General features: G+C 47.2%; 1 protein-coding gene across 1 annotated transcript in view; it reads left to right on the top strand.

The window, feature by feature from the left end:
* slc23a3 (solute carrier family 23 member 3) overlaps nucleotides 1-26,696 on the top strand; it is a 36,799-nt gene that overhangs the window by 6,593 nt on the left and 3,510 nt on the right. The window contains exons 2-11 of the mRNA XM_046361220.1: nucleotides 9,008-9,159; nucleotides 9,323-9,390; nucleotides 9,617-9,693; nucleotides 20,470-20,651; nucleotides 21,309-21,408; nucleotides 21,565-21,742; nucleotides 22,273-22,526; nucleotides 23,471-23,576; nucleotides 23,995-24,162; nucleotides 24,505-24,600. Of these exons, the coding sequence (XP_046217176.1) occupies nucleotides 9,008-9,159; nucleotides 9,323-9,390; nucleotides 9,617-9,693; nucleotides 20,470-20,651; nucleotides 21,309-21,408; nucleotides 21,565-21,742; nucleotides 22,273-22,526; nucleotides 23,471-23,576; nucleotides 23,995-24,162; nucleotides 24,505-24,600 (1,381 nt within the window). The remainder of the gene's footprint in view (nucleotides 1-9,007; nucleotides 9,160-9,322; nucleotides 9,391-9,616; nucleotides 9,694-20,469; nucleotides 20,652-21,308; nucleotides 21,409-21,564; nucleotides 21,743-22,272; nucleotides 22,527-23,470; nucleotides 23,577-23,994; nucleotides 24,163-24,504; nucleotides 24,601-26,696) is intronic.

Here is a 26,696-nt window from a genome sequence, read left to right as displayed (position 1 = left end):
TACCACTAGCTAGCTGTTGGTACCTACCTACCACTGGCTAGCTGTTGGTACCTCCCTACCTACCACTGGCTAGCTGTTGGTATCTACCTACCTACCACTGGCTAGCTGTTGGTACCTACCTACCACTGGCTAGCTGTTGGAACCGACCTACCACTGGCTAGCTGTTGGAACCGACCTACCACTGGCTAGCTGTTGGTACCTCCCTACCTACCACTGGCTAGCTGTTGGTACCCAAATACCACTGGCTAGCTGTTGGTACCTCCTACCTACCACTAGCTAGCTGTTGGTACCTACCTACCACTGGCTAGCTGTTGGTACCTACCTACCACTGGCTAGCTGTTGGTACCTACCTACCACTGGCTAGCTGTTGGTACCTACCTACCACTGGCTAGCTGTTGGTACCTACCTACCACTGGCTAGCTGTTGGAACCAACCTACCACTGGCTAGCTGTTGGTACCTACCGACCACTGGCTAGCTGTTGGTACCTACCTACCACTGGCTAGCTGTTGGTACCTACCTACCACTGGCTAGCTGTTGGAACCGACCTACCACTGGATAGCTGTTGGTACCTACCTACCACTGGCTAGCTGTTGGTACCTACCTACCTACCACTGGCTAGCTGTTGGTACCTACCTACCACTGGCTAGCTGTTGGTACCTACCTACCTACCACTGGCTAGCTGTTGGTACTTACCTACCACTGGCTAGCTGTTGGTACCTACCTACCACTGGCTAGCTGTTGGTACCTACCTACCACTGGCTAGCTGTTGGTACCTCGATACCTACCACTGGCTAGCTGTTGGTACCTACCTACCACTGGCTAGCTGTTGGTACCTACCTACCTACCACTGGCTAGCTGTTGGTACCTCCCTACCTACCACTGGCTAGCTGTTGGTACCTCCCTACCTACCACTGGCTAGCTGTTGGTACCTACCTACCACTAGCTAGCTGTTGGTACCTACCTACCACTGGCTAGCTGTTGGTACCTACCTACCTACCACTGGCTAGCTGTTGGTACCTCCCTACCTACCACTGGCTAGCTGTTGGTACCTCCCTACCTACCACTGGCTAGCTGTTGGTACCTACCTACCTACCACTGGCTAGCTGTTGGTACCTACCTACCTACCACTGGCTAGCTGTTGGTACCTACCTACCTACCACTGGCTAGCTGTTGGTACCTACCTACCTACCACTGGCTAGCTGTTGGTACCTACCTACCTACCACTGGCTAGCTGTTGGTACCTACCTACCACTGGCTAGCTGTTGGTACCTCCCTACCTACCACTGGCTAGCTGTTGGTACTTACCTACCACTGGCTAGCTGTTGGTACCTACCTACCTACCTACCACTGGCTAGCTGTTGGTACCTACCTACCTACCACTGGCTAGCTGTTGGTACCTACCTACCACTGGCTAGCTGTTGGTACCTACCTACCACTAGCTAGCTGTTGGTACCTACCTACCTACCACTGGCTAGCTGTTGGTATCTACCTACCGCTAGCTAGCTGTTGGTACCTACCTACCACTAGCTAGCTGTTGGTACCTACCTACCACTGGCTAGCTGTTGGTACCTACCTACCTACCTACCACTGGCTAGCTGTTGGTACCTCCCTACCTACCACTGGCTAGCTGTTGGTACCTACCTACCACTGGCTAGCTGTTGGTACCTACCTACCACTGGCTAGCTGTTGGTACCTACCTACCTACCTACCACTGGCTAGCTGTTGGTACCTACCTACCTACCACTGGCTAGCTGTTGGTACCTACCTACCACTGGCTAGCTGTTGGTACCTACCTACCACTGGCTAGCTGTTGGTACCTACCTACCACTGGCTATCTGTTGGTACCTATCTACCTACCACTGGCTAGCTGTTGGTACCTATCTACCTACCACTGGCTAGCTGTTGGTACCTACCTACCACTGGCTAGCTGTTGGTACCTCCCTACCTACCACTGGCTAGCTGTTGGTACCTACCTACCTACCACTGGCTAGCTGTTGGTACCTACCTACCTACCACTGGCTAGCTGTTGGTACCTACCTACCTACCACTGGCTAGCTGTTGGTACCTCCCTACCTGCCACTGGCTAGCTGTTGGTACCTACCTACCTACCACTGGCTAGCTGTTGGTACCTATCTACCTACCACTGGCTAGCTGTTGGTACCTACCTACCACTGGCTAGCTGTTGGTACCTCCCTACCTACCACTGGCTAGCTGTTGGTACCTACCTACCTACCACTGGCTAGCTGTTGGTACCTACCTACCTACCACTGGCTAGCTGTTGGTACCTCCCTACCTGCCACTGGCTAGCTGTTGGTACCTACCTACCTACCACTGGCTAGCTGTTGGTACCTACCTACCTACCACTGGCTAGCTGTTGGTACCTACCTACCTACCACTGGCTAGCTGTTGGTACCTACCTACCACTAGCTAGCTGTTGGTACCTACCTACCACTGGCTAGCTGTTGGTACCTCCCTACCTACCACTGGCTAGCTGTTGGTACCTACCTACCACTGGCTAGCTGTTGGTACCTACCTACCACTGGCTAGCTGTTGGTACCTACCTACCACTGGCTAGCAGTTGGTACCTACCTACCACTGGCTAGCTGTTGGTACCTACCTACCACTGGCTAGCTGTTGGTACCTCCCTACCTACCACTGGCTAGCTGTTGGTACCAACCTACCTACCACTGGCTAGCTGTTGGTACCTACCTACCTACCACTGGCTAGCTGTTGGTACCTACCTACCACTGGCTAGCTGTTGGTACCTCCCTACCTACCACTGGCTAGCTGTTGGTACCTACCTACCTACCACTGGCTAGCTGTTGGTACCTACCTACCTACCACTGGCTAGCTGTTGGTACCTACCTACCTACCACTGGCTAGCTGTTGGTACCTACCTACCTACCACTGGCTAGCTGATGGTACCTACCTACCTACCACTGGCTAGCTGTTGGTACCTACCTACCTACCACTGGCTAGCTGTTGGTACCTACCTACCACTGGCTAGCTGTTGGTACCTACCTACCACTGGCTAGCTGTTGGTACCTACCTACCACTAGCTAGCTGTTGGTACCTACCTACCTACCACTGGCTAGCTGTTGGTATCTACCTACCGCTAGCTAGCTGTTGGTACCTACCTACCACTAGCTAGCTGTTGGTACCTACCTACCACTGGCTAGCTGTTGGTACCTATCTACCTACCACTGGCTAGCTGTTGGTACCTATCTACCTACCACTGGCTAGCTGTTGGTACCTACCTACCACTGGCTAGCTGTTGGTACCTCCCTACCTACCACTGGCTAGCTGTTGGTACCTACCTACCTACCACTGGCTAGCTGTTGGTACCTACCTACCTACCTACCACTGGCTAGCTGTTGGTACCTACCTACCTACCACTGGCTAGCTGTTGGTACCTCCCTACCTGCCACTGGCTAGCTGTTGGTACCTACCTACCTACCACTGGCTAGCTGTTGGTACCTATCTACCTACCACTGGCTAGCTGTTGGTACCTACCTACCACTGGCTAGCTGTTGGTACCTCCCTACCTACCACTGGCTAGCTGTTGGTACCTACCTACCTACCACTGGCTAGCTGTTGGTACCTACCTACCACTGGCTAGCTGTTGGTACCTACCTACCTACCACTGGCTAGCTGTTGGTACCTCCCTACCTGCCACTGGCTAGCTGTTGGTACCTACCTACCTACCACTGGCTAGCTGTTGGTACCTACCTACCTACCACTGGCTAGCTGTTGGTACCTACCTACCTACCACTGGCTAGCTGTTGGTACCTACCTACCACTAGCTAGCTGTTGGTACCTACCTACCACTGGCTAGCTGTTGGTACCTCCCTACCTACCACTGGCTAGCTGTTGGTACCTACCTACCACTGGCTAGCTGTTGGTACCTACCTACCACTGGCTAGCTGTTGGTACCTACCTACCACTGGCTAGCAGTTGGTACCTACCTACCACTGGCTAGCTGTTGGTACCTACCTACCACTGGCTAGCTGTTGGTACCTCCCTACCTACCACTGGCTAGCTGTTGGTACCAACCTACCTACCACTGGCTAGCTGTTGGTACCTACCTACCTACCACTGGCTAGCTGTTGGTACCTACCTACCACTGGCTAGCTGTTGGTACCTCCCTACCTACCACTGGCTAGCTGTTGGTACCTACCTACCTACCACTGGCTAGCTGTTGGTACCTACCTACCTACCACTGGCTAGCTGTTGGTACCTACCTACCTACCACTGGCTAGCTGTTGGTACCTACCTACCTACCACTGGCTAGCTGATGGTACCTACCTACCTACCACTGGCTAGCTGTTGGTACCTACCTACCTACCACTGGCTAGCTGTTGGTACCTACCTACCACTGGCTAGCTGTTGGTACCTACCTACCACTGGCTAGCTGTTGGTACCTACCTACCACTAGCTAGCTGTTGGTACCTACCTACCTACCACTGGCTAGCTGTTGGTATCTACCTACCGCTAGCTAGCTGTTGGTACCTACCTACCACTAGCTAGCTGTTGGTACCTACCTACCACTGGCTAGCTGTTGGTACCTACCTACCTACCACTGGCTATCTGTTGGTACCTATCTACCTACCACTGGCTAGCTGTTGGTACCTATCTACCTACCACTGGCTAGCTGTTGGTACCTACCTACCACTGGCTAGCTGTTGGTACCTCCCTACCTACCACTGGCTAGCTGTTGGTACCAACCTACCTACCACTGGCTAGCTGTTGGTACCTACCTACCTACCACTGGCTAGCTGTTGGTACCTACCTACCACTGGCTAGCTGTTGGTACCTCCCTACCTACCACTGGCTAGCTGTTGGTACCTACCTACCTACCACTGGCTAGCTGTTGGTACCTACCTACCTACCACTGGCTAGCTGTTGGTACCTACCTACCTACCACTGGCTAGCTGTTGGTACCTACCTACATACCACTGGCTAGCTCTTGGTACCTACCTACCACTGGCTAGCTGTTGGTACCTCCCTACCTACCACTGGCTAGCTGTTGGTACCTACCTACCACTGGCTAGCTGTTGGTACCTACCTACCACTAGCTAGCTGTTGGTACCTACCTACCTACCACTGGCTAGCTGTTGGTATCTACCTACCGCTAGCTAGCTGTTGGTACCTACCTACCACTAGCTAGCTGTTGGTACCTACCTACCACTGGCTAGCTGTTGGTACCTCCCTACCTACCACTGGCTAGCTGTTGGTACCTACCTACCACTGGCTAGCTGTTGGTACCTACCTACCACTGGCTAGCTGTTGGTACCTACCTACCACTGGCTAGCTGTTGGTACCTACCTACCTACCACTGGCTAGCTGTTGGTACCTACCTACCTACCACTGGCTAGCTGTTGGTACCTACCTACCACTGGCTAGCTGTTGGTACCTACCTACCTACCACTGGCTAGCTGTTGGTACCTACCTACCTACCACTGGCTAGCTGTTGGTACCTACCTACCTACCACTGGCTAGCTGATGGTACCTACCTACCTACCACTGGCTAGCTGTTGGTACCTACCTACCTACCACTGGCTAGCTGTTGGTACCTACCTACCACTGGCTAGCTGTTGGTACCTACCTACCACTGGCTAGCTGTTGGTACCTACCTACCACTAGCTAGCTGTTGGTACCTACCTACCTACCACTGGCTAGCTGTTGGTATCTACCTACCGCTAGCTAGCTGTTGGTACCTACCTACCACTAGCTAGCTGTTGGTACCTACCTACCACTGGCTAGCTGTTGGTACCTACCTACCTACCACTGGCTAGCTGTTGGTACCTCCCTACCTACCACTGGCTAGCAGTTGGTACCTACCTACCACTGGCTAGCTGTTGGTACCTACCTACCACTGGCTAGCTGTTGGTACCTCCCTACCTACCACTGGCTAGCTGTTGGTACCAACCTACCTACCACTGGCTAGCTGTTGGTACCTACCTACCTACCACTGGCTAGCTGTTGGTACCTACCTACCACTGGCTAGCTGTTGGTACCTCCCTACCTACCACTGGCTAGCTGTTGGTACCTACCTACCTACCACTGGCTAGCTGTTGGTACCTACCTACCTACCACTGGCTAGCTGTTGGTACCTACCTACCTACCACTGGCTAGCTGTTGGTACCTACCTACATACCACTGGCTAGCTCTTGGTACCTACCTACCACTGGCTAGCTGTTGGTACCTCCCTACCTACTACTGGCTAGCTGTTGGTACCTACCTACCACTGGCTAGCTGTTGGTACCTACCTACCACTAGCTAGCTGTTGGTACCTCCCTACCTACCACTGGCTATCTGTTGGTACCTATCTACCTACCACTGGCTAGCTGTTGGTACCTATCTACCTACCACTGGCTAGCTGTTGGTACCTACCTACCACTGGCTACTGTTGGTACACCACTGGCTAGCTGTTGGTACCTACCTACCTACCACTGGCTAGCTGTTGGTACCTACCTACCACTGGCTAGCTGTTGGTACCTACCTACCTACCACTGGCTAGCTGTTGGTACTTACCTACCACTGGCTAGCTGTTGGTACCTACCTACCACTGGCTAGCTGTTGGTACCTACCTACCACTGGCTAGCTGTTGGTACCTCGATACCTACCACTGGCTAGCTGTTGGTACCTACCTACCACTGGCTAGCTTTGGTACCTACCTACCACTGGCTAGCTGTTGGTACCTACCTACCACTGGCTAGCTGTTGGTACCTACCTACCACTGGCTAGCTGTTGGTACCTACCTACCACTAGCTTGCTGTTGGTACCTCCCTACCTACCACTGGCTAGCTGTTGGTACCTACCTACCACTAGCTAGCTGTTGGTACCTACCTACCACTGGCTAGCTGTTGGTACCTCCCTACCTACCACTGGCTAGCTGTTGGTATCTACCTACCTACCACTGGCTAGCTGTTGGTACCTACCTACCACTGGCTAGCTGTTGGAACCGACCTACCACTGGCTAGCTGTTGGAACCGACCTACCACTGGCTAGCTGTTGGTACCTCCCTACCTACCACTGGCTAGCTGTTGGTACCCAAATACCACTGGCTAGCTGTTGGTACCTCCCTACCTACCACTAGCTAGCTGTTGGTACCTACCTACCACTGGCTAGCTGTTGGTACCTACCTACCACTGGCTAGCTGTTGGTACCTACCTACCACTGGCTAGCTGTTGGTACCTACCTACCACTGGCTAGCTGTTGGTACCTACCTACCACTGGCTAGCTGTTGGAACCAACCTACCACTGGCTAGCTGTTGGTACCTACCACCACTGGCTAGCTGTTGGTACCTACCTACCACTGGCTAGCTGTTGGTACCTACCTACCACTGGCTAGCTGTTGGAACCGACCTACCACTGGATAGCTGTTGGTACCTACCTACCACTGGCTAGCTGTTGGTACCTACCTACCTACCACTGGCTAGCTGTTGGTACCTACCTACCACTGGCTAGCTGTTGGTACCTACCTACCTACCACTGGCTAGCTGTTGGTACTTACCTACCACTGGCTAGCTGTTGGTACCTACCTACCACTGGCTAGCTGTTGGTACCTACCTACCACTGGCTAGCTGTTGGTACCTCGATACCTACCACTGGCTAGCTGTTGGTACCTACCTACCACTGGCTAGCTTTTGGTACCTACCTACCACTGGCTAGCTGTTGGTACCTACCTACCACTGGCTAGCTGTTGGTACCTACCTACCACTGGCTAGCTGTTGGTACCTACCTACCACTAGCTTGCTGTTGGTACCTCCTACCTACCACTGGCTAGCTGTTGGTACCTACCTACCACTAGCTAGCTGTTGGTACCTACCTACCACTGGCTAGCTGTTGGTACCTCCCTACCTACCACTGGCTAGCTGTTGGTATCTACCTACCTACCACTGGCTAGCTGTTGGTACCTACCTACCACTGGCTAGCTGTTGGAACCGACCTACCACTGGCTAGCTGTTGGAACCGACCTACCACTGGCTAGCTGTTGGTACCTCCCTACCTACCACTGGCTAGCTGTTGGTACCCAAATACCACTGGCTAGCTGTTGGTACCTCCCTACCTACCACTAGCTAGCTGTTGGTACCTACCTACCACTGGCTAGCTGTTGGTACCTACCTACCACTGGCTAGCTGTTGGTACCTACCTACCACTGGCTAGCTGTTGGTACCTACCTACCACTGGCTAGCTGTTGGTACCTACCTACCACTGGCTAGCTGTTGGAACCAACCTACCACTGGCTAGCTGTTGGTACCTACCGACCACTGGCTAGCTGTTGGTACCTACCTACCACTGGCTAGCTGTTGGTACCTACCTACCACTGGCTAGCTGTTGGAACAGACCTACCACTGGATAGCTGTTGGTACCTACCTACCACTGGCTAGCTGTTGGTACCTACCTACCTACCACTGGCTAGCTGTTGGTACCTACCTACCTACCACTGGCTAGCTGTTGGTACTTACCTACCACTGGCTAGCTGTTGGTACCTACCTACCTACCACTGGCTAGCTGTTGGTACCTACCTACCACTGGCTAGCTGTTGGTACCTACCTACCACTGGCTAGCTGTTGGTACTTACCTACCACTGGCTAGCTGTTGGTACTTACCTACCACTGGCTAGCTGTTGGTACCTACCTACCACTCGCTAGCTGTTGGTACCTCCCTACCTACCACTGGCTAGCTGTTGGTACCTACCTACCACTGGCTAGCTGTTGGTACCTCCCTACCTACCACTGGCTAGCTGTTGGTACCTACCTACCACTGGCTAGCTGTTGGTACCTACCTACCACTGGCTAGCTGTTGGTACCTCCCTACCACTGGCTAACTGTTGGTACCTACCAACCTACCACTGGCTAGCTGTTGGTACCTCCCTACCTACCACTAGCTAGCTGTTGGTACCTCCCTACCACTGGCTAGTTGTTGGTACCTCCCTCCCACTGGCTAGCTCTTTGTACCTGTTTCATACTGCAGTTCTTGTGAATCTCTCTCTCTCTACAGCAGGTGTTTGTGCAGTGCTCTCTGCTGGTTCTGGTCCTCGGTGTGTTGCAGCAACATCTACTGTTACAGGATGGAGAGAGAGAGAGGTTACTGTCCTCCATGTTGTTCTACTCCGCTCTCTCCACTCTGATACAGAGCTGTCTGGGGACATGGTGAGGAATCCTCACAATCAATCAATTAGTTTGTTCTTTTTTTAAACTTTTTTTTTTTAACATTATTTCTCAACTCTCTCACTCACACCTGTCTATGATGATCAAACCAAGCATTTAAACACATTGACTGACATGAATACAATCAGAACTCTCTCATCCTCAGCCTCCCTCTGGTCCAGGCTCCATCTCTGGAAACCCTGATTCCTGCTGTAGTCCTCACTGCCCAGATTGGTGAGTTAGCTACGTCAATCTGACAACCTACCGTTTACCTCAGGCCAAGTTCACAAGTTGTACAACTGATGAAAAAACTCATTTGACACAACGTTGTTTTGGCTGGCAAACTCATCAAAAAAAAAATGTCACAACCATTGTGTCTCTCAGTTGTACAACATGAGTGTGAACTTGGCCTTTGTATCTCGTTGTGGTTAATGGTACGACCGTTATTTATTTCCTGCAGTTACTGAACCGGCCTGCAGAGGGCACTGTGAGGAGAGTGAGGAGGATATCCTGCCCAGAGCCAACCCAGTCAGAGAGGTACTGTACTCAGGCTGTAGTGTTGCTGTCCGTGGTGCTGAAACCACAGACCAGACCACCTCCTCTTCTCACATGCAGGAGTTATGTTTAGATTAAAACATTGTTTCATGATCTTTATCAAGAGACTATACCACTACAATAGTAAATCAAATCTAATTCTATTTGTCACATGCACCGAATACAACAGGACAACAGAGTTATGTGAAGATTAAAAACAGGTGTAGTAGACCTTATCAAGAAATGCTGAATACCACAGGTGTAGTAGATAGTGAAATGATGACTCAAAGGTCAGTAAACCTTACAGTGAAATGCTGACTACAACAGGTGTAGTAGACCTTACAGTGAAATGCTGATTACAACAGGTGTAGTAGACCTTACAGTGAAATGCTGAATACAACAGGTGTAGTAGACCTGACAGTGAAATGCTGAATACAACAGGTGTAGTAGACCTCACAGTGACATGCTGAATACAACAAGTGTAGTAGACCTCACAGTGACATGCTGAATACAACAGGTGTAGTAGACCTTACAGTGAAATGCTGAATACAACAGGTGTAGTAGACCTTACAGTGAAATGCTGAATTACAACAGGTGTAGTAGACCTCACAGTGAAATGCTGAATACAACAGGTGTAGTAGACCTTACAGTGAAATGCTGAATACAACAGGTGTAGTAGACCTCACAGTGAAATGCTGAATACAACAGGTGTAGTAGACCTTACAATGAAATGCTGAATACAACAGGTGTAGTAGACCTCACAGTGAAATGCTGAATACAACAGGTGTAGTAGACCTCACAGTGAAATGCTGAATACAACAGGTGTAGTAGACCTTACAGTGAAATGCTGAATACAACAGGTGTAGTAGACCTTTCAGTGAAATGCTGAATACAACAGGTGTAGTAGACCTCACAGTGAAATGCTGAATACAACAGGTGTAGTAGACCTTACATTGAAATGCTGAATACACAAGGTGTAGTAGACCTCACAGTGAAATGCTGAATACACCAGGTGAATACATGAATACACCAGGTGTAGTAGACCCTACAGTGAAATGCTGAATACACCAGGTGTAGTAGACCTTACATTGAAATGCTGAATACACCAGGTGTAGTAGACCTTACAGTGAAATGCTGAATACACCAGGTGTAGTAGACCTTACAGTGAAATGCTGAATACAACAGGTGTAGTAGACCTTACAGTGAAATGCTGAATGCAACAGGTGTAGTAGACCTTACATTGAAATGCTGAATACAACTGGTGTAGTAGACCGTACATTGAAATGCTGAATACACCAGGTGTAGTAGACCTTACATTGAAATGCTGAATACAACAGGTGTAGTAGACCTCACATTGAAATGCTGAATACACCAGGTGTAGTAGACCTCACAGTGAAATGCTGAATACACCAGGTGTAGTAGACCTTACAGTGAAATGCTGAATACACCAGGTGTAGTATACCTTACATTGAAATGCTGAATACAACAGGTGTAGTAGACCTCACAGTGAAATGCTGAATACAACAGGTGTAGTAGACCTTACAGTGAAATGCTGAATACAACAGGTGTAGTAGACCTTACAGTGAAATGCTGAATACACCAGGTGTAGACCTCACAGTGAAATGCTGAATACACCAGGTGTAGTAGACCTCACAGTGAAATGCTGAATACAACAGGTGTAGTAGACCTCACAGTGAAATGCTGAATACAACAGGTGTAGTAGACCTCACAGTGAAATGCTGAATACAACAGGTGTAGTAGACCTTACAGTGAAATGCTGAATACACCAGGTGTAGTAGACCTTACAGTGAAATGCTGAATACAACAGGTGTAGTAGACCTTACAGTGAAATGCTGAATACAACAGGTGTAGTAGACCTTACAGTGAAATGCTGAATACACCAGGTGTAGACCTCACAGTGAAATGCTGAATACAACAGGTGTAGTAGACCTTACAGTGAAATGCTGAATACAACAGGTGTAGTAGACCTTACAGTGAAATGCTGAATACAACAGGTGTAGTAGACCTCACAGTGAAATGCTGAATACAACAGGTGTAGTAGACCTTACAGTGAAATGCTGAATACAACAGGTGTAGTAGACCTTACAGTGAAATGCTGAATACAACAGGTGTAGTAGACCTTACATTGAAATGCTGAATACACCAGGTGTAGTAGACCTTACAGTGAAATGCTGAATACAACAGGTGTAGTAGACCTTACAGTGAAATGCTGAATACAACAGGTGTAGTAGACCTTACAGTGAAATGCTGAATACAACAGGTGTAGTAGACCTTACAGTGAAATGCTGAATACAACAGGTGTAGTAGACCTTACAGTGAAATGCTGAATACAACAGGTGTAGTAGACCTTACAGTGAAATGCTGAAAACAACAGGTGTAGTAGACCTTACAGTGAAATGCTGAATACAACAGGTGTAGTAGACCTTACAGTGAAATGCTGAATACAACAGGTGTAGTAGACCTTACAGTGAAATGCTGAATACAACAGGTGTAGTAGACCTTACAGTGAAATGCTGAATACAACAGGTGTAGTAGACCTTACAGTGAAATGCTGAATACAACAGGTGTAGTAGACCTTACAGTGAAATGCTGAATACAACAGGTGTAGTAGACCTTACAGTGAAATGCTGAATACAACAGGTGTAGTAGACCTTACATTGAAATGCTGAATACAACAGGTGTAGTAGACCTTACAGTGAAATGCTGAATACAACAGGTGTAGTAGACCTTACAGTGAAATGCTGAATACAACAGGTGTAGTAGACCTCACAGTGAAATGCTGAATACACCAGGTGTAGTAGACCTCACAGTGAAATGCTGAATACAACAGGTGTAGTAGACCTTACAGTGAAATGCTGAATACACCAGGTGTAGTAGACCTTACAGTGAAATGCTGAATACAACAGGTGTAGTAGACCTTACAGTGAAATGCTGAATACACCAGGTGTAGTAGACCTTACAGTGAAATGCTGAATACACCAGGTGTAGTAGACCTTACAGTGAAATGCTGAATACAACAGGTGTAGTAGACCTTACAGTGAAATGCTGAATACACCAGGTGTAGTAGACCTTACAGTGAAATGCTGAATACAACAGGTGTAGTAGACCTTACAGTGAAATGCTGAATACACCAGGTGTAGTAGACCTTACAGTGAAATGCTGAATACAACAGGTGTAGTAGACCTTACAGTGAAATGCTGAATACAACAGGTGTAGTAGACCTTACAGTGAAATGCTGAATACACCAGGTGTAGTAGACCTTACAGTGAAATGCTGAATACACCAGGTGTAGTAGACCTTACAGTGAAATGCTGAATACACCAGGTGTAGTAGACCTTACAGTGAAATGCTGAATACACCAGGTGTAGTAGACCTTACAGTGAAATGCTGAATACACCAGGTGTAGTAGACCTTACAGTGAAATGCTGAATACACCAGGTGTAGTAGACCTTACAGTGAAATGCTGAATACAACAGGTGTAGTAGACCTTACAGTGAAATGCTGAATACACCAGGTGTAGTAGACCTTACAGTGAAATGCTGAATACACCAGGTGTAGTAGACCTTACAGTGAAATGCTGAATACACCAGGTGTAGTAGACCTTACAGTGAAATGCTGAATACAACAGGTGTAGTAGAACTTACAGTGAAATGCTGAATACACCAGGTGTAGTAGACCTTACAGTGAAATGCTGAATACACCAGGTGTAGTAGACCTTACAGTGAAATGCTGAATACAACAGGTGTAGTAGACCTTACAGTGAAATGCTGAATACAACAGGTGTAGTAGACCTTACAGTGAAATGCTGAATACAACAGGTGTAGTAGACCTTACAGTGAAATGCTGAATACAACAGGTGTAGTAGACCTTACAGTGAAATGCTGAATACAACAGGTGTAGTAGACCTTACAGTGAAATGCTGAATACAACAGGTGTAGTAGACCTTACAGTGAAATGCTGAATACAACAGGTGTAGTAGACCTTACAGTGAAATGCTGAATACAACAGGTGTAGTAGACCTTACAGTGAAATGCTGAATACAACAGGTGTAGTAGACCTTACAGTGAAATGCTGAATACAACAGGTGTAGTAGACCTTACAGTGAAATGCTGAATACAACAGGTGTAGTAGACCTTACAGTGAAATGCTGAATACAACAGGTGTAGTAGACCTTACAGTGAAATGCTGAATACAACAGGTGTAGTAGACCTCACAGTGAAATGCTGAATACAACAGGTGTAGTAGACCTTACAGTGAAATGCTGAATACACCAGGTGTAGTAGACCTTACAGTGAAATGCTGAATACAAGGTGTATAGACCTTACATGAAATGCTGAATACACCAGGTTAGTAGACCTAAGTTAAATGCTGAATACACCAGGTGTAGTAGAACTTAATTGAAATGCTGAATACACAGGTGTAGTAGACCTTACAGTGAAATGCTGAATACACCAGGTGTAGTAGACCTTACAGTGAAATGCTGAATACAACAGGTGTAGTAGACCTTACAGTGAAATGCTGAATACACCAGGTGTAGTAGACCTTACATTGAAATGCTGAATACACCAGGTGTAGTAGACAATGTGAAATGCTGAATATACAGGTGTAGTAGACCTTACAGTGAAATGCTGAATACAACAGGTGTAGTAGACCTTACAGTGAAATGTCAAGTGAAATGCTGAATACAACAGGTGTAGTAGACCTTACAGTGAAATGCTGAATACAACAGGTGTAGTAGACCTACAGTGAAATGCTGAATACAACAGGTGTAGAGACCTCAAGTGAAATGCTGAAAACAACAGGTGTAGTCGTGGTCAAAGTCTCTGGCAGAGGTGACTGGCTACTCTTTAGACGGTTATGCCTTGCACAGAGGATCTGCACCAAATGTATCTCAACACTGCTACGCATGCACAGCAGTCAGTACGGGAGAAGTACAAGGGTGCAAAGTAAGTGATTTCAAAATTCTTATCTGAAAGTTGTTCATGACTCACTGTGGTCACCATCATCCACTGTATATACCAAATTTGGCATATTTTGCTAATGTTAACCAATTAGTATCTCTTTCATTTGATGCTAATTTATACTGACCAACAATATAAACTCAACAATTAACGACTTTACTGAGTTAGAGTTCATATACAGGAAATCAGTCAATTGAAAGAAATAAATTAGTCCATAATTTATGGCTTTCACATGACTGGGCAGGGGTGCAACAGAGTCATTGGGAAGCTAGGCCCAACCAATCAGATTTAGTTTTCCCATCAAATAGTTTATTTATGGGGGCGGCAGAGTCTAGTGGTTAGATACGTTGGGCTAGTAACCGGAAGGTTGTGAGTTCAAACCCCTGAGCTGACAAGGTCTGTCGTTCTATCCACTACCCACTGTTCCCAGGGTCATTGAAAATAAGAATATGTTCTTAACTGACTTGCCTGGTTAAATAAAGGTAAAAAATACAAATTAGACAAATACTCATCAGTTTCATCAGCAGTCTTGGTCTCAGATGATCCCCCAGGTGAAGAAGTTGGATGTAGAGGTTCTGGGCTGGTGTAGTTGTGGTCTGCGGTTGAGGCCTATTGGCTGTAGAAAATCTCAAATTATGTTGGAGGTGATTTACGGTAGAAAAATCAACATTCACTTTTCTGGCTCTGGTGGACAACCCTGCAGTCAGCATGCCAGGCACCCTCCCTCAACTTAAGACATTTGTGGCATTGTGTTGTGACAACTGCACATTTGTCACCTTTTGTTCCAGCACTGTCTAATGATCATGCTTTTTAATCAGCCTCTTGATATGCCCCACCTGTCAGGTGGATGGATTATCTTGGCAAATGAGAAATTTGAGGGAAATGTATTTTTGTGCGTCTAGAACATTTCTGGGCTCTTATTTAGTGGGCTCTTACTTAGTGGTCCTTCTGTAGCTCAGTTGGTTGAGCATGGCGCTTGTAATGCCAGGGTAGTGGGTTCGATCCCCGGGACCACCCATACGTAGAATGTATGCACACATGACTGTAAGTCGCTTTGGATAAAAGCGTCTGCTAAATGGCATTTATTATTATTATTAGTAAACCTTACAAGATTTTAAGAAAAAAAGTGTAAAAACTAGAAAATAAAAGTAACAAATAATTAAACCGTAAAATAACAATAGTGAGACAGAGTCAATGTGGAGACTATATACAGGGTGTTACGGTACAGAGTCAATGTGGAGGCTATATACAGGGTATTACAGTACAGAGTCAATGTGGAGGCTATATACAGGGTATTACAGTACAGAGTCAATGTGGAGGCTATATACAGGGTGTTACGGTACAGAGTCAATGTGGAGACTATATACAGGGTATTTGGTACAGAGTCAATGTGGAGGCTATATACAGGGTATTACAGTACAGAGTCAATGTGGAGGCTATATACAGGGTGTTACGGTACAGAGTCAATGTGGAGGCTATATACAGGGTGTTACGGTACAGAGTCAATGTGGAGGCTATATACAGGGTGTTACGGTACAGAGTCAATGTGGAGGCTATATACAGGGGGTACCGGTACAGAGTCAATGTGGAGGCTATATACAGGGGGTACCGGTACAGAGTCAATGTGGAGGCTATATACAGGGGGTACCGGTACAGAGTCAAAGTGGAGGCTATATACAGGGGGTACCGGTACAGAGTCAATGTGGAGGCTATATACAGGGTGTTACGGTACAGAGTCAATGTGGAGGCTATATACAGGGTATTACGATACAGAGTCAATGTGGAGGCTATATACAGGTTGTTACAGTACAGAGTCAATGTGGAGGCTATATACAGGGTGTTACGGTACAGAGTCAATGTGGAGGCTATATACAGGGGGTACGGTACAGAGTCAATGTGGAGGCTATATACAGAGGGTTACCGGTACAGAGTCAATGTGGAGGCTATATACAGGGGTACCGGTACAGAGTCAATGTGGAGGCTATATACAGGGGGTACCGGTACAGAGTCAATGTGGAGGCTATATACAGGGGTACGGTACAGAGTCAAAGTGGAGGCTATATACAGGGGTACCGGTACAGAGTCAATGTGGAGGCTATATACAGGGTGTTACGGTACAGAGTCAATGTGGAGGCTATATACAGGGTATTACGATACAGAGTCAATGTGGAGGCTATATACAGGTTGTTACAGTACAGAGTCAATGTGGAGGCTATATACAGGTGGTACCGGTCATTTCCAAACGTCTGAAGGTACCACGTTCATGTGTACAAACAATGGTACGCAAGTATAAACACCATGGGACCACGCAGCCGTCAAACCGCTCAGGAAGGAGACGCGTTCTCTCTCCTAGAGATGAACGTACATTGGTTCGAAAAGTGCAAATCAATCCCAGAACAACAGCAAAGGACCTTGTGAAGATGCTGGAGGAAACAGGTACAAAAGTATCTACATCCACAGTAAAACGAGTCCTATATCGACATCACCTGAAAGGCTGCCCAGCAAGGAAAAAGCCACTGCTCCAAAACCGCCATAAAAAATTCAGACTACGGTTTGCGAGCAAGGAGGCCTACAAACCTGATTTAGTTACACCAGCTCTGTCAGGAGGAATGGGCCAACATTCACTCAACTCATTGTGGGAAGCTTGTGGAAGGCTACCCGAAACATTTGACCCAAGTTAAACAATTTAAAGGCAATGCTACCAAATACTAATTGACTGACCCACTGGGAATGTGATGAAAGAAATAACAGCTGTAATACATTTTTCTCTCTACTATTATTCTGACATTTCACATTCTTAAATTAAAGTGGTGATCCTAACTGACCTAAAACAGGGTATTTTTTTACTAGGATTAAATGTCAGGATTTGTGAAAAACTGACTTTAAATGTATTTGACTAAGGTGTATGTAAAACTTCCGACTTCAAAGTGTAGGTATCCAAATGAGAAAAAATTGGTGGATTTAGTTTTATGGAAATAAAACTCTTGTTCAGAACTTAATCTGTATTGATTTTAAAGACCTTTTAGGGATATTTACACATCAAAACATCCTCTTTAATGGTGTGACATCATCTCCTTTCCTGTCCTCATCGATGGATGGTTTTCTGCAATTCAGCCATTTTGTTTCTATCTGTACTATACAGTGAATATTTCCCCTCTCTCCCTCTGGTCTATTCTAATGCTGGGCCATATCTCTCCCTCTGGTCTATTCTAATGCTGGGCCATATCTCTCCCTCTGGTCTAGTCTAATGCTGGGCCATATCTCTCCCTCTGGTCTAGTCTAATGCTGGGCCATATCTCTCCCTCTGTTCTGGTATAATGCTGGGCCATATCTCTCCCTCTGTTCTGGTCTAATGCTGGGCCATATCTCTCCCTCTGTTCTGGTATAATGCTGGGCCATATCCCTCCCTCTGTTCTGGTATAATGCTGGGCCATATCCCTCCCTCTGTTCTGGTATAATGCTGGGCCATATCTCTCCCTCTGTTCTGGTCTAATGCTGGGCCATATCTCTCCCTCTGGTCTAGTCTAATGCTGGGCCATATCTCTCCCTCTGGTCTAGTCTAATGCTGGGCCATATCTCTCCCTCTGTTCTATTCTAATGCTGGGCCATATCTCTCCTCTGTTCTAGTCTAATGCTGGGCCATAAATCTGGGTCTAGTCTAATGCTGGGCCATATCTCTCCCTCTGTTCTATTCTAATGCTGGGCCATATTTAATCTGTCTGGTCTGGCTAATGCTGGGCCATATTTAATCTTCCCTCTGGTCTAGTCTAATGCTGGGCCATATCTCTCCCTCTGTTCTGGTCTAATGCTGGGCCATATCTCTCCCTCTGTTCTGGTATAATGCTGGGCCATATCTCTCCCTCTGTTCTGGTATAATGCTGGGCCATATCTCTCCCTCTGTTCTGGTCTAATGCTGGGCCATATCTCTCCCTCTGTTCTGGTATAATGCTGGGCAGTGTATGTATATCTCTCCCTCTGTTCTGGTATAATGCTGGGCCATATCTCTCCCTCTGTTCTGGTATAATGCTGGGCCATATCTCTCCCTCTGTTCTGGTATAATGCTGGGCCATATCCCTCCCTCTGTTCTGGTCTAATGCTGGGCCATATCTCTCCCTCTGTTCTATTCTAATGCTGGGCCATATCTCTCCCTCTGTTCTAGTCTAATGCTGGGCCATATTTAATCTCTCCCTCTGGTCTAGTCTAATGCTGGGCCATATCTCTCCCTCTGTTCTATTCTAATGCTGGGCCATATTTAATCTCTCCCTCTGGTCTGGTCTAATGCTGGGCCATATTTAATCTCTCCCTCTGGTCTAGTCTAATGCTGGGCCATATCTCTCCCTCTGTTCTGGTCTAATGCTGGGCCATATCTCTCCCTCTGTTCTGGTATAATGCTGGGCCATATCTCTCCCTCTGTTCTGGTATAATGCTGGGCCATATCTCTCCCTCTGTTCTGGTCTAATGCTGGGCCATATCTCTCCCTCTGTTCTGGTATAATGCTGGGCCATATCTCTCCCTCTGTTCTGGTATAATGCTGGGCCATATCTCTCCCTCTGTTCTGGTATAATGCTGGGCCATATCTCTCCCTCTGTTCTGGTATAATGCTGGGCCATATCCCTCCCTCTGTTCTGGTCTAATGCTGGGCCATATCTCTCCCTCTGTTCTATTCTAATGCTGGGCCATATCTCTCCCTCTGTTCTGGTCTAATGCTGGGCCATATCCCTCCCTCTGTTCTATTCTAATGCTGGGCCATATCCCTCCCTCTGTTCTGGTATAATGCTGGGCCATATCTCTCCCTCTGTTCTGGTCTAATGCTGGGCCATATTTAATCTCTCCCTCTGTTCTATTCTAATGCTGGGCCATTTTAATCTCTCTATCTGTTCTATTCTAATGCTGGGCCATATTTAATCTCTCCCTCTGTTCTATTCTAATGCTGGGCCATATTTAATCTCTCCCTCTGTTCTATTCTAATGCTGGGCCATATTTAATCTCTCCCTCTGTTTTGTTCTAATGCTGGGCCATATTTAATCTCTCCCTCTGTTCTATTCTAATGCTGGGCCATATTTAATCTCTCCCTCTGTTCTATTCTAATGCTGGGCCATATTTAATCTCTCCCTCTGTTCTATTCTAATGCTGGGCCATATTTAATCTCTCCCTCTGTTCTAGTATAATCCTGGGCCATATTTAATCTCTCCCTCTGTTTTGTTCTAATGCTGGGCCATATCTCTCCCTCTGGTCTAGTCTAATGCTGGGCCATATCTCTCCCTCTGTTCTGGTATAATGCTGGGCCATATCTCTCCCTCTGTTCTATTCTAATGCTGGGCCATATCTCTCCCTCTGTTCTATTATAATGCTGGGCCATATCCCTCCCTCTGTTCTATTCTAATGCTGGGCCATATCCCTCCCTCTGTTCTATTCTAATGCTGGGCCATATCTCTCCCTCTGTTCTATTCTAATGCTGGGCCATATCCTTCCCTCTGTTCTAGTCTAATGCTGGGCCATATCTCTCCCTCTGTTCTGGTCTAATGCTGGGCCATATCTCTCCCTCTGTTCTGGTATAATGCTGGGCCATATCTCTCCCTCTGTTCTATTCTAATGCTGGGCCATATTTAATCTCTCCCTCTGTTCTATTCTAATGCTGTGGCCATATGTAAATATCTCCCTCTGTTCTATTCTAATGCTGGGCCAAATCTAATTTCTCCCTCTGTTCTATTCTAATGCTGGGCCAAATCGAATTTCTCCCTCTGTTCTATTCTCGTACTGGGCAATATTTAATCTCTCTCTGTGTGTTCCTATGTAGCTCCAGGGTATGACTGTGATAGTGGGCATGGTCCAGCTGCTTCTGGGTGTGACTGGTCTGAGTGGTGTGGTTCTGAGACACTGTGGTCCGCTGGTCATAGCCCCTCTGTTGTGTCTACTGGGCTTCTCCATCTACAGAGAGGCTGCTCTGCTCTGCTCAGACCACTGGGCCATCGCTGCACTGTACGTTTCTCTGTGTATCCGTCTGTCCGTCCGTCCGTCCGTCCGTCCGTCTGTCCGTCTGTCTGTCTGTCTGTCTGTCCGTCTGTCTGTATTTCTGTCTGTCTGTCTTTCCGTCCGTCTGTCTGTCCGTCCGTCCGTCCGTCCGTCCGTCTGTCCGTCCGTATTTCTGTCTGTCTGTCTGTCTGTCTGTCTGTCTGTCTGTCTGTCTGTCTGTCTGTCTGTCTGTCTGTCTGTCTGTCTGTCTGTCTGTCTGTCTGTCTGTCTGTCTGTCTGTCTGTCTGTCTGTCTGTCTGTCTGTCTGTCTGTCTGTCTGTCTGTCTGTCTGTCTGTATTTCTGTCTGTCTGTCTGTCTGTCCGTCCGTCTGTCTATCCGTCTGTCTGTCCGTGTCTGTCTGTCTGTCTGTCTGTCTGTCTGTCTGTCTGTCTGTCTGTCTGTCTGTCTGTCTGTCTGTCTGTCTGTCTGTCTGTCTGTCTGTCTGTCTGTCTATCCGTCTGTCTGTCTGTCCGTCAGTCTGTCCGTCCTCTGCTTTCAAATGCTATTTTTTTACCTTTGTCAAACTCTCATGCATTCAGTCATGTTTTTTTGTGAACTTTTATGAATATCTAAATTGTAATATCTGAATATCTGAATTAACACTGTCCTGTTTCTCTGTGCAGGACAGTCATCCTCCTTGTGCTCCTGTCCCAGCATCTACGCTCCTACATGCTCCCAGCATGCCTCAGCATGCCTCAGCTGCCTGTCTGCAGGATGCTCTCTGTGAGTCTCTCCTGATTGGTTGATTGATTGTACCCTTTCTGACACGCACTTACAACGTTTGAGTGAAATCCCTTTCTTTTTTCTTTTCCCTTTTAGCAAGAAAGTCAAAGCACATTACTGTAGATGTCAAACTATATATATATAATTTTTTTGCAGATGCTGCTTCCCCTACTGAGTGTGTGGGCTCTGTGTGAAGTCTTGGAGAGTTTTGGGGTTTTGCGTCTCCGTTCCGTCTCCGAGCTGCTGCCGGCACTGAAGACGAGCAACACTTCCTTTCCCGAACCTTTACGGTCGGACCCCTTCACTGTGCCGTGGCTCAGTCCCCCTCTGGCAGGTCAGCAGAGACATCTAACACTAGCTGTGCTATGTCTCTCAGGTCATAACCAGCGGTGCAACATAGAGACAGTCTCCGTCTATTCGGCATCAGTCAAATATAGAAAATATTTTTAAGGTTAATCAAATCAAATCAAATGTATTTATATAGCCCTTCGTACATCAGCTGATATCTCAAAGTGCTGTACAGAAACCCAGCCTAAAACCCCAAACAGCAAGCAATGCAGGTGTAGAAGCACGGTGATGTTAATGTCATGTTGTGAATATCAAAGTATGATCTCTCCATATATAGTGTGTGTGTGTGTGTGTGTGTGTGTGTGTGTGTGTGTGTGTGTGTGTGTGTGTGTGTGTGTGTGTGTGTGTGTGTGTGTGTGTGTGTGTGTGTGCGTGTGCGTGTGCGTGTGCGTGTGCGTGTGCGCGTGTGCGCGTGTACGTGTGTGCGTGTATGCGTGTGTGTGTGTGTGTGTGTGTGTGTGTGTGTGTGCGTGCGTGCGCGCGCGCGTGTACGTGTGCGTGTGTGTGTGCGTGAAGCTGAGACAGGTCTACCCCTGCTGTCAGTTCGAGGCATGGCGGCTGGTGTCGTTGCAGCCCTCTCCTCCTCTGTCAGTTCAGTGGGGATGTACCTGCTAACGGCCCGGCTCCTGGGAGTCCCCCCTCCCCCCGCAGCAGCCTGTAACAGAGGCCTTGGGTCCCAGGGTCTTGGCAGTGTGGTGGCTGGCCTGATGGGGGCGCCACTGGGGCTCAGCAGCAGTGTCCCCAACACCTGTACTCTTGGACTCAGCCAGGTAGTGATGATGATGTCATGTGATGATGATGTCATGTGATGATGATGTCATCATTTAGAACGTTATCTCTTGCCGTTCAGTTTCCCAGAAGTCCTTTTGACTTCATTTAAGTCCCCGGAAAAACATGCATCTGAGACCAGGGGCCCGTATTCACTATTCACAAAGAGTCTCAGAATAGGAGTGCTGGTCTAGGATCAGGTCAACACTCTTGTTCAATATGGTTTAAAAGGGAAAACTGATCCTAGACCAGCCCTCCTACTCTGAGACACGTTGTGAGCGCTGATTTAGCCAATCAGCATACAGTGTCTATGTTTGACCCCTGCTCCTCTCTCTACTCCAGTCTCGGTCCAGGCAGCAAGTGTCTATGTTTTGACTGTCCAGGTGGACAGTGTGTTTTGACTCTTTCCCCTGATCCAGTCTGGGTCAAGGTGGACAGTATGTTTTGACTCTTTCCCCTGATCCAGTCTGGGTCAAGGTGGACAGTATGTTTTGACTCTTTCTCCTGCTCCTCTCTCTCCTCCCAGTCTAGGTCCAGGTGGACAGTGTGTTTTGACTCTTTCTCCTGCTCCTCTCTCTCCTCCCAGTCTGGGTCCAGGTGGACACTGTGTTTTGACTCTTTCTCCTGCTCCTCTCTCTCCTCCCAGTCTGGGTCCAGGTGGACAGTGTGTTTTGACTCTTTCTCCTGCTCCTCTCTCTCCTCCCAGTCTGGGTCAAGGTGGACAGTATGTTTTGACTCTTTCTCCTGCTCCTCTCTCTCCTCCCAGTCTAGGTCCAGGTGGACAGTGTGTTTTGACTCTTTCTCCTGCTCCTCTCTCTCCTCCCAGTCTGGGTCCAGGTGGACAGTGTGTTTTGACTCTTTCTCCTGCTCCTCTCTCTCCTCCCAGTCTGGGTCCAGGTGGACAGTGTGTTTTGACTCTTTCTCCTGCTCCTCTCTCTCCTCCTAGTCTGGGTCCAGGTGGACAGTGCAACTGGCAGCCATCTTGGGACTGGTCCTAGGAGTGTCGCCTCGACTGACACAGATCATCACTTCTGTCCCCTTGGCCATCTACGGTTAGTTTAATTATCTGTCCTCTGTCTGTCTTCGTCTAGCGTGTCTGCATGTTATTTTTCTGACTAGAGGAAAGATTAACTGATTAAAAGATGATCAATTTCTCCTTCTTTCTCTCTGTCTCTCTCTCTCTCCCTCTCGCTCTCTCTCTCTCTCTCTGTCTCTCTCTCTCTCTCTCTCTCTCTCTCTCTGTCTCTCTCTCTCTCACTCCCTCTCTCTGTCTCCCCCCCTCTCTCTCTCTCTCTCTCTCTCTCTCTCTCAATTCAATTCAATTCAATTCAATTCAATTCAAGGGCTTTATTGGCATGGGAAACATGTGTTAACATTGCCAAAGCAAGTGAGGTAGACAACATACAAAGTGAATATATAAAGTGAAAAACAACAAAAATGAACTCTCTCTCTCTCTCCATCCCTGTTCAGGTGCTCTTCTCAGTGTAACGTACACTATTGCCGTGGCTACAGGTGTGAGGTACTTCCAGTTCACACACATCGACTCTGGACGTAACATCTTCAACATCGGCTTGGCTGTCTTCATGTCTCTAGTGCTGCCTCACTGGTTCCGCATGCAGACCGTCTTTATTGACACGGGTAATTTATCTCATTTTAGCCTGGTCCCAGATCTGTTTGTGCCGTAGAGTCAACTCCAAGCAGACTTTAGACCAGCCTACTCTGACATCAGCCTGGTCCCAGATCTGTTTGTGTCGTAGAGTCAACTCCAAGCAGACTTTAGACCAGCCTACTCTGACATCAGCCTGGTCCCAGATCTGTTTGTGTCGTAGAGTCAACTCCACAACTCTGTTTGTGCTCTCCTTCTACTTCACAAACAGATCTGGGACCAGGCTACTCTGACATTACACAGCCAGGCACAATAGATCAATGTGGCTAAATGTGTGTCTTGCCCATATCCTGATCGTGTGTATACCTGTGCAGGTATGGTCAGTGTTGATGTCCTTCTCCATTCTCTTCTGACCTCACCTGTGCTCCTGGTGGGCATCCTGGCTTTCCTATTGGACAATACAGTATCGGGTAAAGTACATTGTGCTATCTATTTCCATGTTGGGGCGGCAGGTAGCCTAGTGGTTAGAATGTTGGACTAGTAACCAGCAGGTAGACTAGTGGTTAGAGTGTTGGACTAGTAACCAGTAGGTAGCCTAGTGGTTAGAGCGTTGGACTAGTAACCAGCAGGTAGCCTAGTGGTTAGAGCGTTGGACTAGTAACCAGCAGGTAGCCTAGTGGTTAGAGGCAGGTAGCCTAATGGTTAGAGCGTTGGACTAGTAACCAGCAGGTAGCCTAGTGGTTAGAGGCAGGTAGCCTAATGGTTAGAGCGTTGGACTAGTAACCAGCAGGTAGCCTAGTGGTTAGAGCGTTGGACTAGTAACCAGCAGTTAGCCTAATGGTTAGAGCGTTGGACTAGTAACCAGCAGGTAGCCTAGTGGTTAGACCGTTGGACTAGTCGCTCTGGATAAGAGCGTCTGCTAAATGACTTAAATGTAATGTTAAATGTAACCAGCAGGTAGCCTAGTGGTTAGAGTGTTGGACTAGTAACCAGCAGGTAGCCTAGTGGTTAGAGCGTTGGACTAGTAACCAGCAGGTAGCCTAGTGGTTAGAGTGTTGGGCTAGTAACCAGCAGGTAGCCTAGTGGTTAGAGTGTTGGACTAGTAACCAGCAGGTAGCCTAGTGGTTAGAGTGTTGGACTAGTAACCAGCAGGTAGCCTAGTGGTTAGAGTGTTGGGCTAGTAACCAGCAGGTAGCCTAGTGGTTAGAGTGTTGGACTAGTAACCAGCAGGTAGCCTAGTGGTTAGAGCGTTGGACTAGTAACCAGCAGGTAGCCTAGTGGTTAGAGTGTTGGACTAGTAACCAGCAGGTAGTCTAGTGGTTAGAGCGTTGGACTAGTAACCAGCAGGTAGCCTAGTGGTTAGAGCGTTGGACTAGTAACCAGCAGGTAGCCTAGTGGTTAGAGTGTTGGACTAGTAACCAGCAGGTAGCCTAGTGGTTAGAGCGTTGGACTAGTAACCAGCAGGTAGCCTAGTGGTTAGAGCGTTGGACTAGTAACCAGCAGGTAGCCTAGTTGTTAGAGCGTTGGACTAGTAACCAGCAGGTAGCCTAGTGGTTAGAGTGTTGGGCTAGTAACCAGCAGGTAGCCTAGTGGTTAGAGCGTTGGACTAGTAACCAGCAGGTAGCCTAGTGGTTAGAGCGTTGGACTAGTAACCAGCAGGTAGCCTAGTGGTTAGAGTGTTGGGCCAGTAACCAGCAGGTAGCCTAGTGGTTAGAGTGTTGGACTAGTAACCCCAAAGGTTGCAAGATCGAATTCCTTAACTGAGATGGTAAAAAATAATTTGTCGTTCTGCCCCTGAACAAGACAGTTAACCCACTGTTCCCCGGTAGGCCGTCATTGTAAATAAGAATTTGTTCTTAACTGACTTGCCTAGATAAATAAAGGTTAAAAATAAAACAAAATTATAAAAGTTGTTGATGATACCAGCATAGAAATATAGTAACTAGAACAGTCCCATTCAAATCAATGTGGACTGATGGGCTTTATCCGTTCTAGTAATTATTTATATGGTTATAAGTTATTTAAAAAAATACTCTAACCTATCAGATGCATAGAGCACCTGAACATGAATAATTAACTCATATAGACCCTGAACATTATTAATTAACTCATAGAGCACCTGAACATTATTAATTAACTCATATAGACCCTGAACATTATTAATTAACTCATATAGACCCTGAACATGATTCATTAACTCATAGAGCACCTGAACATTACTAATTAACTCATAGAGCACCTGAACATTACTAATTAACTCATAGAGCACCTGAACATGAATAATTAACTCATATAGACCCTGAACATGATTCATTAACTCATATAGACCCTGAACATTATTAATTAACTCATATAGACCCTGAACATGATTCATTAACTCATAGAGCACCTGAACATTACTAATTAACTCATAGAGCACCTGAACATTATTAATTAACTCATATAGACCCTGAACATGATTCATTAACTCATAGAGCACCTGAACATTACTAATTAACTCATAGAGCACCTGAACATTATTAATTAACTCATATAGACCCTGAACATTATTAATTAACACATATAG

Source organism: Oncorhynchus gorbuscha, linkage group LG09, assembly GCF_021184085.1.
Source record: "Oncorhynchus gorbuscha isolate QuinsamMale2020 ecotype Even-year linkage group LG09, OgorEven_v1.0, whole genome shotgun sequence".
Taxonomy (NCBI): domain Eukaryota; kingdom Metazoa; phylum Chordata; class Actinopteri; order Salmoniformes; family Salmonidae; genus Oncorhynchus; species Oncorhynchus gorbuscha.
Note: the sequence above shows the minus strand (reverse complement) of the source record. Positions and strands in the feature narration are given on the sequence as shown.